Genomic DNA, 14,783 nt, shown 5'->3' with positions numbered 1-14,783 from the left:
GAACGGGAGATTCTCATGGTGATGAGGTGGAACGGGAGATTCTCATGGTGATGAGGTGGAACGGGAGATTCTCATGGTGATGAGGTGGAACGGGAGATTCTCATGGTGATGAGGTGGAACGGGAGATTCTCATCATGATGAGGTGGAACGGGAGATTCTCATCATGATGTGATGGAACGGGAGATTCTCATCATGATGAGGTGAAACGGGAGATTCTCATCATGATGAGGTGAAACGGGAGATTCTCATCATGATGAGGTGAAACGGGAGATTCTCATCATGATGAGGTGAAACGGGAGATTCTCATCATGATGAGGTGAAACGGGAGATTCTCATCATGATGAGGTGGAACGGGAGATTCTCATCGTGATGAGGTGAAACGGGAGATTCTCATCGTGATGAGGTGGAACGGGAGGTTGTCATGGTGATGAGGTGAAACGGGAGGTTGTCATGGTGATGAGGTGAAACGGGAGGTTGTCATGGTGATGAGGTGGAACGGGAGATTCTCATGGTGATGTGGTGGAACGGAAGATTCTCATGGTGATGAGGTGGAACGGGAGATTCTCACGGTGATGAGGTGGAACGGGAGATTCTCACGATGATGAGGTGGATCGGGAGATTCTCATGATGATGTGGTGGAACGGGAGATTCTCATCATGATGAGGTGGAATGGGAGATTCTCATCATGATGTGATGGTACGGGAGATTCTCATCATGATGAGGTGAAACGGGAGATTCTCATCATGATGAGGTGAAACGGGAGATTCTCATCATGATGAGGTGAAACGGGAGATTCTCATCATGATGAGGTGAAACGGGAGATTCTCATCGTGATGAGGTGAAACGGGAGATTCTCATCGTGATGAGGTGGAACGGGAGGTTGTCATGGTGATGAGGTGAAACGGGAGGTTGTCATGGTGATGAGGTGAAACGGGAGGTTGTCATGGTGATGAGGTGGAACGGGAGATTCTCATGGTGATGAGGTGGAACGGGAGATTCTCATGGTGATGAGGTGGAACGGGAGATTCTCATGGTGATGAGGTGGAACGGGAGATTCTCATGGTGATGAGGTGGAACGGGAGATTCTCATGGTGATGAGGTGGAACGGGAGATTCTCATGGTGATGAGGTGGAACGGGAGATTCTCATGGTGATGAGGTGGAACGGGAGATTCTCATGGTGATGAGGTGGAACGGGAGATTCTCATGGTGATGTGGTGGAACGGGAGATTCTCATGGTGATGAGGTGGAACGGGAGATTCTCATGGTGATGAGGTGGAACGGGAGATTCTCATGGTGATGAGGTGGAACGGGAGATTCTCATGGTGATGTGGTGGAACGGGAGATTCTCATGGTGATGTGGTGGAACGGGAGATTCTCATGGTGATGTGGTGGAACGGGAGATTCTCATGGTGATGTGGTGGAACGGGAGATTCTCATGGTGATGAGGTGGAACGGGAGATTCTCACGGTGATGAGGTGGAACGGGAGATTCTCACGGTGATGAGGTGAAACGGGAGATTCTCACGGTGATGAGGTGAAACGGGAGGTTGTCACGGTGATGAGGTGGAACGGGAGATTCTCATCATGATGAGGTGGAAAGGGAGATTCTCATGGTGATGAGGTGGAACGGGAGATTCTCATGGTGATGAGGTGGAACGGGAGATTCTCATGGTGATGAGGTGGAACGGGAGATTCTCATGGTGATGAGGTGGAACGGGAGATTCTCATGGTGATGAGGTGGAACGGGAGATTCTCATCATGATGAGGTGGAACGGGAGATTCTCATGGTGATGAGGTGGAACGGGAGATTCTCATCATGATGAGGTGGAACGGGAGATTCTCATCATGATGAGGTGGAACGGGAGATTCTCATGGTGATGTGGTGGAACTGGAGATTCTCATGGTGATGAGGTGGAACGGGATATTCTCATGTTGATGAGGTGGAACGGGAGATTCTCATGGTGATGTGGTGGAACTGGAGATTCTCATGGTGATGAGGTGGAACATAGATTCTCATGTTGATGAGGTGGAACGGGAGATTCTCATGGTGATGAGGTGGAACGGGAGATTCTCATCATGATGAGGTGGAACAGGAGATTCTCATGGTGATGAGGTGGAACGGGAGATTCTCATGGTGATGTGGTGGAACGGGAGATTCTCATGGTGATGAGGTGGAACGGGAGATTCTCATGGTGATGTGGTGGAACGGGAGATTCTCATGGTGGTGAGGTGGAACGGGAGATTCTCATCATGATGAGGTGGAACGGGAGATTCTCATGGTGATGAGGTGGAACGGGAGATTCTCATGGTGGTGAGGTGGAACGGGAGATTCTCATCATGATGAGGTGGAACGGGAGATTCTCATGGTGATGAGGTGGAACGGGAGATTCTCATCATGATGAGGTGGAACGGGAGATTCTCATGGTGATGAGGTGGAACGGGAGATTCTCATGGTGATGAGGTGGAAAGGGAGATTCTCATGGTGATGAGGTGGAACGGGAGATTCTCATGGTGATGAGGTGGAACGGGAGATTCTCATGGTGATGAGGTGGAACGGGAGATTCTCATGGTGATGAGGTGGAACGGGAGATTCTCATGGTGATGTGGTGGAACGGGAGATTCTCATGGTGATGTGGTGGAACGGGAGATTCTCATCATGATGAGGTGGAACGGGAGATTCTCATGGTGATGTGGTGGAACGGGAGATTCTCATGGTGATGAGGTGGAACGGGAGATTCTCATGGTGATGAGGTGGAACGGGAGATTCTCATTATGATGAGGTGGAATGGGAGATTCTCATGGTGATGAGGTGGAACGGGAGATTCTCATGGTGATGTGGTGGAACGGGAGATTCTCATCATGATGAGGTGGAACGGGAGATTCTCATGGTGATGAGGTGGAACGGGAGATTCTCATCATGATGAGGTGGAACGGGAGATTCTCATGGTGATGAGGTGGAACGGGAGATTCTCATGGTGATGTGGTGGAACGGGAGATTCTCATGGTGATGTGGTGGAACGGGAGACTCTCATGGTGATGTGGTGGAACGGGAGATTCTCATCATGATGAGGTGGAACAGGAGATTCTCATGGTGATGTGGTGGAACGGGAGATTCTCATCATGATGAGGTGGAACAGGAGATTCTCATGGTGATGAGGTGGAACGGGAGATTCTCATGGTGATGTGGTGGAACGGGAGATTCTCATCATGATGAGGTGGAACGGGAGATTCTCATGGTGATGTGGTGGAACGGGAGATTCTCATGGTGATGAGGTGGAACGGGAGATTCTCATGGTGATGAGGTGGAACGGGAGATTCTCATTATGATGAGGTGGAATGGGAGATTCTCATGGTGATGAGGTGGAACGGGAGATTCTCATGGTGATGTGGTGGAACGGGAGATTCTCATGGTGATGAGGTGGAACGGGAGATTCTCATCATGATGAGGTGGAACGGGAGATTCTCATGGTGATGAGGTGGAACGGGAGATTCTCATGGTGATGTGGTGGAACGGGAGACTCTCATGGTGATGTGGTGGAACGGGAGATTCTCATCATGATGAGGTGGAACAGGAGATTCTCATGGTGATGTGGTGGAACGGGAGATTCTCATCATGATGAGGTGGAACAGGAGATTCTCATGGTGATGAGGTGGAACGGGAGATTCTCATGGTGATGTGGTGGAACGGGAGATTCTCATGGTGATGTGGTGGAACGGGCGATTGCGCCTGCAGTAGTAGACGGTGTATGTTGATGTGAATAACTTGCTTCCACCGATGTTCCTGCAGAGACCTCTTCATATAAAAACATTTAAACACGTAATTTTTTAAATCTTATTAAATAAGTTCATATTCTTAGATTTATCACTATGACATCATTTAACCTGTTTTCAGTCCTTTAAGGTAGAAAAAAACTGTTCTGCAGGTGAGTGATAATCTGTCCACAGGCTCTGCTGCCCTCTCGTGGACAAACTGCAGCATTACAAAGACGCACCAACAAGGTTTAGATTTTTTTTTATTTTTACAAATAACTTATCTGTTACAAAGACAGTTTTCCCAGCTAGAAATCAAAAAATACTTTAGATATCCAAATTCCTTTTTTCATTAATAAAACATGAATAAACTGCCTCTTCACACCAAGGTGCAGATAAAGCTGAAAACTGGTTTCTCTGGGCTGGAAAAAGGTACGACCTAAGTGCTTAAGAGACCATTATTCATCTTCTACTTCTAAACGGTTTACACATGAGTAAGAATTTGGTTTTTAAAAGCACTTGGATGTTACAGAATAGATTGTCAATATAAATTCAAAGGCACTAATGCAAGGCAACAGTTCACAAACGTGGAAAAAAAACAAGAAGAAATGGTAACTACTCCACACTTAAGGTAACTTAATAGCAATAAGTAAACTTTAGAAGCACCCTCATCAATAACAGCTTCGGAGGATGAAATGAGCCAAATAGAAACGAGAGAATACAACGTGGAAAGTCACGTCCGGACTTTCTGAGGGCAGTTTTTACTGATTTACTCGCAGTCCGGACCCGTTTAAGGCACAGAGATTTTAACCAGCAACCTTTTCACGTTGATCCTCAGAGCCAATAAGCTGATCCAGGAGCATCTCTTCACAATGAGGTGTCGTTGTCCCAAACATCAATCCTACATTCCAGTTGTCAGATAAGATGGCAGTTTGTCATTATGCTTTACCCCCCCCACCCCATCGCCGTTATGTCTGCAGGTTGGAAGCCCGGCGGCCACGATGGCGGCACGGCGGCTGCTGTCCTCCTGCACAGCTTCCACTCTGACACTTGTCAAGTAAAAAGCTTAAAAAGGGAGCATGGTGCTTATTTGGGCAACAAGGTTAAAGTCTGGAAGCTAATATGTTGAGGAAATAGGAGTGAAGAAGTTTTAAAGCTCATTTTAACTTGTAGAGGAAGAGGCTCCGTGCGTCGAGCATGCAACGCTTCATTCATCATGGCCGAGGAGCGAGCTTCAACTCCACCAGCAGTCTAGTTGTCCCTTCAGACGCTGAACGGAGCCACCATTCCACGTACAGAAGAAAAAACTACAATAACCAATCAGCAAAAGGCACACCGGATCCTGTGTGTGCGTGCGTGAGAGAGTGTGTGTGCTGTCGCACTGCAGGGCCACGCTGGTAATACTGTAGGAGGGAGCGGCGAGGCGTCCCTGTGGCGGCGAGGTACGAGCCGACCCTCAGCCGTGAACACGATCCAGTCAAACCTCAGAGAGGAGGGAGGAGAACGGGACGAGGAAAACCGTGACTCCGCTGCGTTCACCGGGGAAGAGCGGAGGGGGCGTGGCTACGGCCGTCTGCAGAGGAAGAGTGACGCGTGGCGGCACGGCGGCTCAGAAGTGCCGCGGGAAGTCACACTGTTCACAGCGGTTCAGGGCGGGATGGTTGAGGAAGGTGCAGGCTGTGCAGCTCCATTGAGTACCTTCGTCTTCCTCCTGGTCGGCAGTGGGCTTCACAGTCTTGCTGCCCGAGTCTGAGAGGAGGAGGAGGAGGAGGAGAGGAGGAGGAGGAGAGGAAGGTCAGCGGTGGACATTTAAAGCTGAAGCAGGTGTGATGGGGAGAAGGTGCAGAACGTACCAATGGATAAAGTACCCTTGGGTTTGGGTGGGATGAGACCGAGGAATCCAATGTTGTCGTAGAAATTATGGATTACGCTGGGATTTAAGTGCGGTCCTGCAGACAGACGGAAGGAGAGCAAGGATCAATAATCGGATTAGAACACAGATGGTTATAGATGACGACAACATAAAACAGAAAACTGTTTCCAGTGGTGCTTCCAGAGTGCCAAAGAAGACCATCCATCTGCCAACCAGGATGTTCCATCATCTGCTCTGGTCACTGATCAGCAGCCAATCAGAAGCCCCGCCTACCGGGGGGGTAAGTGTGGTGTACAAACATGGATGCTACAACTAGCTTCTCTCGCTGGTTGCCTGCTGGACTAAAACTTCCTCTGGTGGACGTAATCAGTGGGATTCTGTTAATTTCCACCAGTCAGTCCCACTGAGACCAGTTATGTCTCCAGTTTTAGACTCCAACGCAGAATCAATATCTGGTGATGTCGATAAGTTGACCTCGTGCTTTTACTCTCGTCTTTATCAGGAGCACAACTTCATTAAATCTAATTATTACAGGCTTTAATAATTCATGTTGATTAATCACATTTTAATATTTGGCCCGAAAAGCAACGTGTTTTTATTTAAATGGACTTTAGAGGAAGATGAAAACAATAAAGTCAGACTTTAATGTTTTTACTTTTTTACGTCTGGAAAAATACTTTTAACTGCATATTTACTTAAAACAGAAAAAGAGAGATAATGGAGGACACGTCTCGTGGAGGAGAATGAACTCTACGTCCGCTCACGTCCGTCTCCGCTAAGGTCCCCCGTAAGGTCTCCCATTAAGGTCCCCCGTAAGGTCTCCCATTAAGGTCCCCCATAAGGTCTCCCATTAAGGTCCCCCATAAGGTCTCCCGTAAGGTCTCCCATTAAGGTCCCCCGTAAGGTCTCCCATTAAGGTCCCCCATTAAGGTCCCCCATAAGGTCTCCCGTAAGGTCTCCCATTAAGGTCCCCCGTAAGGTCTCCCATTAAGGTCCCCCGTAAGGTCTCCCATTAAGGTCCCCCGTAAGGTCTCCCATTAAGGTCCCCCGTAAGGTCTCCCATTAAGGTCCCCCATAAGGTCTCCCATTAAGGTCTCCCATAAGGTCCCCCGTAAGGTCTCCCATTAAGGTCTCCCATTAAGGTCTCCCATTAAGGTCCCCCATAAGGTCTCCCGTAAGGTCTCCCGTAAGGTCTCCCATTAAGGTCCCCCGTAAGGTCTCCCATTAAGGTCCCCCATAAGGTCTCCCGTAAGGTCTCCCATTAAGGTCCCCCGTAAGGTCTCCCATTAAGGTCCCCCGTAAGGTCTCCCATTAAGGTCCCCCGTAAGGTCTCCCATTAAGGTCCCCCGTAAGGTCTCCCATTAAGGTCCCCCATAAGGTCTCCCGTAAGGTCTCCCATTAAGGTCCCCCGTAAGGTCTCCCATTAAGGTCCCCCATAAGGTCCCCCGTAAGGTCTCCCATTAAGGTCCCCCGTAAGGTCTCCCATTAAGGTCCCCCGTAAGGTCTCCCGTAAGGTCTCCCATTAAGGTCCCCCGTAAGGTCTCCCATTAAGGTCCCCCATAAGGTCTCCCATTAAGGTCTCCCATTAAGGTCCCCCGTAAGGTCTCCCATTAAGGTCCCCCATAAGGTCTCCCATTAAGGTCCCCCATAAGGTCTCCCATTAAGGTCCCCCATAAGGTCCCCCGTAAGGTCTCCCATTAAGGTCCCCCATAAGGTCTCCCGTAAGGTCTCCCATTAAGGTCCCCCATAAGGTCTCCCGTAAGGTCCCCCATAACGTCTGACACAGATTAGTTCCTCTGTTAAAAGTTGATGCGGGTTCTTAAACCAGGTAGCTGTAGCAGAGCTGTTAGCTCTGGTGTACCAGGAACGCGAACTGTGATTAAGTGTGGATCGGGTCTCGGTTCGGAACAACTTCCACCGGCTTCAGTGAGTCTGATGCGTCTGTGTGAACATCAGTAAGGCTGGATTTTTGAACCCCTAACCCCAGGCTGGATTTCAGTGGGAAAACAGCTGATCAGAATGATGGAGGGGGACAGACGTCTTCAGCGTGCAGCTTCAGACAGGTTTCTGAGTAAAGCTTCATCCTGACGGAGCGAAGACGGTAAAGCTGCTGTCATCCACTAGAAACAGGAAGTAAATCAGGAAGAGCTGCTGGTTTTTGCATCATTAACAGGCAGGTTGTAAGCAGGCTGGATCTTCCTGTGGTCGTCGCTACGTTTACTCACCGTTAGTTTGACGGAGATCAATCTCTTTGCTGAGGCAGTCAATGTCGATCTGCAGTGACCTGTTTTTGCATCGCAGCTGCTTCATTTCCTCAATCTGAAAGAGGAAAACCCGATTCAGTGTCAGAATCTGGAATCTCAGATCTGAAACATCCCAGTCCAGCAGGACCAGAACCAACAGAACCAGACTTACAGAAGGAATCTGGGAAGCCGAGTTGGATCTCTCCAGCCGTCTCCTGGTCAGGTCGTTCTCCATTTCATTCACCTCCTCTTTTAGCTTCTCCAACTTCTTCTTCTTCATGTCCAACTCGTGCCACAGTCGCTCCATCCGAGCTTTCTGATGCACCAACAATGCTGAGAAGAGAGAGGACACGTCGTCATCGTGATCATCATCATCATCATCATCATAAACAGGAAAACAGAATTTAGTGGGAGGTGATTTATGAATAAAAACCTTTATTTAACTAAAAGCAGAAACATCCTTTCAGTCCCAGGAGTTTGAAGTGAACCCAAACATCACACCGACACTTCCTCTGGGAGGTGGACTGTGGGACTGAGGTCAGTCTGCTAACCCGTTTAGACGAAGGACAGTCCGCTAGACTCGGTCCGACTGGGGACTGGGTCCAGCTGTAGGGGGGTGTATCCATGTGGACCGTGTTCACGCTGCACTTTGGTGAAACCAGCCAAACCATTAGAATAATATCTCCCCATTCCCACCAGAGGTGGCGCTGCACTAGTATTCAGCAGAAGAGAGGACCAGACCAGCGTGAAGAAGAAAACTCTGCTTCCTCCACCTGCCAGTTAAACATGGAGACCAAACTATGGCTGTTTTGGGTTTTTATTGTGTCTTATGCAAGTATCCTGCAGAAATCCACTGCAACAATGGACGCAGTATGAACACCAGATGAGGCAGAGGACCCTTAACGTCATCGCTATGGATTTACCCACAATGCAACGCTACGCCACATGCAGGAAGGGACTTGGTTTGGAGTCCGCTTCCTGGATTTGGTCCGCTGGGAACGGGCTTCTTTGGTTCGAATCAGAATTCGTTTGGAGCGTTCACATTTCCCCAAACGAAGCGACTTTCCGAGCAAATGGACTCTGATTCGGATCAGAAAGACTGATGGGAACGTGTCCTTAGTCTCAGATTTATCATCAATGTAGGCGTGTAAACGGTGTTCGGTGTGTAAACGGTGTTCGGTGTGTAAACGGTGTTCGGTGCGTAAACGGTGTTCGGTGCGTAAACGGTGTTCGGTGCGTAAACGGTGTTCGGTGCGTAAACGGTGTTCGGTGCGTAAACGGTGTTCGGTGCGTAAACGGTGTTCGGTGCGTAAACGGTGTTCGGTGCGTAAACGGTGTTCGGTGTGTAAACGGTGTTCGGTGTGTAATCGGTGTTCGGTGCGTAAACGGTGTTCGGTGCGTAAACGGTGTTCGGTGCGTAAACGGTGTTCGGTGTGTAATCGGTGTTTGTTGTGTAAACGGTGTTTGTTGTGTAAACGGTGTTTGTTGTGTAAACGGTGTTTGTTGTGTAAACGGTGTTTGTTGTGTAATCGGTGTTTGTTGCGTAAACGGTGTTCGGTGCGTAAACGGTGTTCGGTGCGTAAACGGTGTTCGGTGCGTAAACGGTGTTCGGTGCGTAAACGGTGTTCGGTGCGTAAACGGTGTTCGGTGCGTAAACGGTGTTCGGTGCGTAAACGGTGTTCGGTGCGTAAACGGTGTTCGGTGCGTAAACGGTGTTCGGTGCGTAAACGGTGTTCGGTGCGTAAACGGTGTTCGGTGTGTAAACGGTGTTCGGTGCGTAAACGGTGTTCGGTGCGTAAACGGTGTTCGGTGTGTAAACGGTGTTCGGTGTGTAAACGGTGTGTAAACGGTGTTCGGTGTGTAAACGGTGTTCGGTGTGTAAACGGTGTTCGGTGCGTAAACGGTGTTCGGTGCGTAAACGGTGTTCGGTGTGTAAACGGTGTTTGGTGTGTAAACGGTGTTCGGTGCGTAAACGGTGTTCGGTGTGTAAACGGTGTTCGGTGTGTAAACGGTGTTCGGTGTGTAAACGGTGTGTAAACGGTGTTTGGTGTGTAAACGGTGTTCGGTGTGTAAACGGTGTGTAAACGGTGTTCGGTGTGTAAACGGTGTTCGGTGTGTAAACGGTGTTTGGTGTGTAAACGGTGTTTGGTGTGTAAACGGTGTTCGGTGCGTAAACGGTGTTCGGTGTGTAAACGGTGTTCGGTGTGTAAACGGTGTTCGGTGTGTAAACGGTGTGTAAACGGTGTTTGGTGTGTAAACGGTGTTTGGTGTGTAAACGGTGTTTGGTGTGTAAACGGTGTTCGGTGTGTAAACGGTGTTCGGTGTGTAAACGGTGTTCGGTGTGTAAACGGTGTTTGTTGTGTAAACGGTGTTTGTTGTGTAAACGGTGTTTGTTGTGTAAACGGTGTTTGTTGTGAACAGAAATGTTTTAGACTGAGATTCTGACACCAAACGTTCATATTTCCATAGCAGACGCCGTCAGATCCAACGGTAACGCCTCTGTTCGTTTTAGTAATGGCGTCCACGAGTCCTAAAGCTTCCTGCAGAGTTCCTTGGTGGGAACCGCGGTTTCTTCCTGCCACTGGCGCAGAGTAAAGCAACTCTTCGTCTACTTCCTACGAGCCGTGGCGTGAGCGGCTTGAACGGAGGATTATTGGGACCAGAGTAGAGCTGCAACTATCAGGTACTTTTGAAATCGATTATTTCTACGAGTATTCGAGTACTCAAACGATTATATTGTTTTCATTATAATTAGTAAAACAAATACTAGGAACTATAACTATATCTATAAATGTATATTAGTGAAGCTGTTGCATGTGTTGTCACTACCTAATGCACGAGGAAAATGTTTTAAAACGTGATACTTTGGTGCAGCCAACGTGTTTGTGCACGCGCTCAATGTGTGGAGAATAAATTCTTAACCAACATGTCCAACGTATCTAAAGACTAGCCGATGTCTTGGTGGACGACACGCCTGTTAAAAGAGTTTGTTTAATCCGGAATAAAAGTTTGCTGCAGGAACAGAGGCTGCCTAAAACATGCGCTTTGACTCTGCGTGTGTGCAGGAGAGACAGATGAGGGACGGATTACCAGACGGTTAACCTGCGTTATAGGGGTGGGAAAATCGAATTGAAAAATTGAAAATCAGGATTTTTTTTGATTGACAATTTTAAAATCAATTTTTTTGTTTTAAAAAAATGGATTTTTTTTCAAATAAATAAAAATAATCCTTTATAAAAATTTTTTGTCATTTTTATTGTCTTTATTGATCTTTTTACTTGTCTTCTTAGGCATTATAACAGCAGATAGACAATCTGGCTACTGGGGTTTTTTTTTGTTGTAACTGAAATCAAGAACAATGAAAAGCAATAAAGTTTTCTGCATTTATTTAGTTTTTAATCTATAAAAATCAGCAATATCGAAGAATTGTGAGAATCGCAATTTAAATCGAGTCGGAACCCAAAAAATCGGAATGGAATCGAGACAAAAGCATATCGTCACAGCCCTAGTGCGTCCGACACCTCGCCATGCCTCGTCACTGCTGACTGATATCACAGGTTAGAACTCTGTACATTTTACCAGCCGCTGCTGCTGCTGATATAAATCAGAAAGCTGGATCTCCACCTGGAGCGGTGAAGTGGGGGGGTTTCCTTCCAGCTGCTGCAGCATTGAGACCTGCTTTACAGCACACACACTGCACTACGTTTTCTGTCCTTTTCAGTGTGAAATGGTCCCACACTGCCACTTTTTCAGTCTTTTCCTCCCCTCTTCTTCATTCTCTGCCATTAGAGACCAAAGCAAGGAGGATCTTCAGACAGAAAGCAAAGCGCTGCTGGTGGAAATGTCCGTCATCAGTCCGGCTGAACCAGTCAGACTGTACAGACACACCGTAGGCCACAGCTTCTGCTTTTATAGATTTTATACATGTTTAAATAATTTATATGTTTGGTGATGTCGTCCCTCCGAGCAGCGCAGCGGTCTGAGAACGCCGCCATGATGCATAAATTAAAATATATCACCATGTGATATTAATTAAACGCAACATGGTTTAATTTTTGTACTCTGATTACTCGAGTTACCCGAGTAACCGTTGCAGCCCTAGACCAGCGGTGACAGAGTCCAGCGTTTCCTCCACAGCTCTGAGCTGAACCTGCGAAGAGAAGAAACATGTCCTCGCCTCACCTTGTGTGTACGCTGCATCGTCGGAGCCCATGCTGAGCCTGCGGGGCTTGCTCGGCCGGTCCCGGTGCGGCGACAGCGGGTCTGACAGGTGGAGGGGCTCCGGCTCCACGAAGTGGTGGTCCGAAGGCAGGCCCAGGAGGTTGTTGGGCTCGAACGTTGGGGACACGACTCCCGGGGACACCGCTGGCGGCTTGTTGGGGGACACAGTGATTTTAAAAGTGTATTTGGTGTTGGGCTGAGTCACCACAACGCGGGGCGAAGACACGGCGCCCCCACCGCCCACTGGGGCCCGGGTCTTGGGAGGGTGGTGGTGGATGTAGGCGGGGCCCATGCTCACTTGGCCCCCCATGTTCCTGGTCCACTGGGACCCAGCGCCGGGCCGCAGCACAGCTGTGGAGTTGCTCCGTTGAGGAGATTCAAGCTTGATCTCGATCTGGTTCTTGCGGGGGCCGGTGGAAATGTTCTGGATGTTGTACTGGCTGGACAGGGAGGAGGAGGACGGGGAGCAGGAGGAGACGCTGGAGGAGGAGGAGGAGGTGGAGGACGCCTGGCTTCCAGAGGGGGGGATGGCGGGGGCCTGGGGGTTGGTGGGGGAGCTGATAGGCATGTAGACGTGAGAGGTCTGTGAGGTATGTGAGGAGGCGGCGTGCTGAGGGACGGACCAGGAGCTGGACAGGATGGATGGATGGGAGATCTGGTAGATCTGCTGCTGGGGCTGGGAGGTGGGGCTGTACTGAGCCCGGCCCCCCTGCTGCTGGCTCGGCCGGCTCGTACCGGACTGACTGACGAAGGGCCGGATGTAGATGGAGTTACCCTGAGGACTGCTGAGGCCCGACTGCGGCCCGCCATGTATGTGCAAAGAAGTGGGCGTGTTACGGCCCGTCTGAGGGTTGGGGGCCAGCGTCACGGTGATGGGGTTGAAGCGGGACGTGTGTTGGAGGCCCGCCGTGGCTCCTTTCACACTCAGAGGGTAGAGTCCGAGGTGCTGGGGCGGCTGCGGCTTACGAGACGGCTCCATCACACCAAACACGTTGAGGGTGGAGGGGGCCTGCACCGGGGCCGACTGGGGCTCCGACTCAAAGAAGTCACCGCTGGGGGCCTGGCCTGTCTGGAGGGGCCCGTCGCTCATGCTGTGGGTCAGCGTCCGGCTGCCGTTCATCCTCACCGGGGCCACATGCACATTCTGAGACTGCAAGCCCAGGTTCAGCTGGGTCATGTGATTACGGAGCCGGGAGAAGCTGGCGTCTTCAGGAAAACTGAGATTCCCTTCTTCGCTGTAAAGGTAGCCGGGACTGACCTGGGACAAGTACGCACAGCAGGCGTCTAGGTTGTTGTTGTTCTGCAAGAAAGACAAGAAGTTTGTCAAAGTCGTTCACATCATCCTGCTTCACTTTGCTCAGACACGGCGAAAAACTCCTAAACTGGTCAGGATAACAGCGAACAACCACATGTGGTCAAGTTCCACCATTTATACAGTCGATTGGCACTTCTGTAATCCGTGTCATTCTTTGGGATGTTGACGCTCTTAGTGTGAAACCAACATGAGACCATACAAAAGACTGGAGTCAAACAGAAGAAATGGTATCTGAAATGGACATGAAACCAGTGCGGTGAGGATAAAACCAGTAATGTGCTCTCTTCCCAGTTGAAAGGTGAGCAGCAGCGTTTTGCAGACGGGAGTGAAGCGGCGCATTTAACCTCCCGTTTTAGAGGCACACAGGACTGTCATCTGCATAGAAATGATTAGTGACGGGAAATCAGATCGAAAAAAATCAAATGTCGAGATTTTTTTGCTTCATCATTTTAAAATAGATTTTTTTTCTTTTTGGAAAAAATAGATTTTTTTTCCAAATTAAAATAATCCATTTTAAAATTTTGGTCATTTTTAAAATTGTATTTAATGATCTTTTAACGTGTCTTTTTGGCCATTATAGCAGCAGAATGATGGTCTGGTTACTGTGTTGTTTTTTCCTAATTGAAATTAAGAAAAATTTTTGTATAATTTTTTTGTTTGTTTTTGGTCTTAAAAAAGAAAATCAGTAATATCGAAAAATCGGCACCCAAAAAATTGGAAAAAAAATCGAATCGGGACGAAAGCATATCGTCACAGCCGTACTTCTAATGTTAGTAAAAGAGACAACAGATACAAAGAAAAGATTTAAAAAAAAAAAAAAACAGGCTTGACCGCTGCAGGACCCAACATAACGAAGCGAGGATGTGAAATCGATTCCAGCTGAATCTTCTCCGAGCCCGATACCATAAACCACTGCAGCACATCGTGATGTAAACAAAACATGTAAATATGTTGGTGTTAAGGTGGCTGAAGTCTAAAAGCAGTAAAGTAAAGGCAAAAGGAAGCCATTAAACATTTAACAACGCAGATCCAGTGCCTTTACACCAGACTTTCAACAGAGGATTAAATATTTTCCAGAATTTCAGGGTGAAATTGAAGCTTAGAGAACACGGAGTAACCCAGACAGTTTTTCACAAAGTTGGACTAAAGCGCGCTGTAAACATGCTACATAACCGGCTGCTATTAACCTTCAGCACAATGCATTAAAAAATACTTTTTTCCTTATAAAACTGCATTCTTTTTCACAAAACAAATCATGCCTACCAGTTTCAAAAGTACATATCTTTCTTGTTTATTGTTGTAACAGCCTGGTATTTTCTACATGATTAAATAAAGAATGAAATAATATGTTCATAGTCTTTCTCATTGTCTTTTGCATATA

General features: G+C 48.3%; 1 protein-coding gene across 2 annotated transcripts in view; it reads right to left on the bottom strand.

Annotated features, from left to right (window-relative positions):
* Positions 1-4,059: 4,059 nt before the first annotated feature.
* tab2 (TGF-beta activated kinase 1 (MAP3K7) binding protein 2) overlaps positions 4,060-14,783 on the bottom strand; it is a 34,990-nt gene continuing 24,266 nt past the window's right edge. Inside the window, exons 3-7 of one of the 2 annotated variants that reach the window (XM_079255191.1) lie at positions 12,049-13,387; positions 8,039-8,199; positions 7,849-7,942; positions 5,604-5,699; positions 4,060-5,499 (exon numbers count right to left, since the gene is read on the bottom strand). In XM_079255191.1, the coding sequence (XP_079111317.1) occupies positions 5,360-5,499; positions 5,604-5,699; positions 7,849-7,942; positions 8,039-8,199; positions 12,049-13,387 (1,830 nt within the window). In that variant the 3' untranslated portion in view covers positions 4,060-5,359. Of the gene's footprint in view, positions 5,500-5,603; positions 5,700-7,606; positions 7,744-7,848; positions 7,943-8,038; positions 8,200-12,048; positions 13,388-14,783 lie in introns of those variants that run through there. The other variant, XM_079255192.1, reaches the window with a different exon arrangement.

Source organism: Telmatherina bonti, assembly GCF_933228915.1.
Source record: "Telmatherina bonti genome assembly, chromosome: 16".
Classification (NCBI taxonomy): Eukaryota; Metazoa; Chordata; class Actinopteri; order Atheriniformes; family Telmatherinidae; genus Telmatherina; species Telmatherina bonti.
This window is presented reverse-complemented; position numbering and strand designations above follow the sequence as displayed.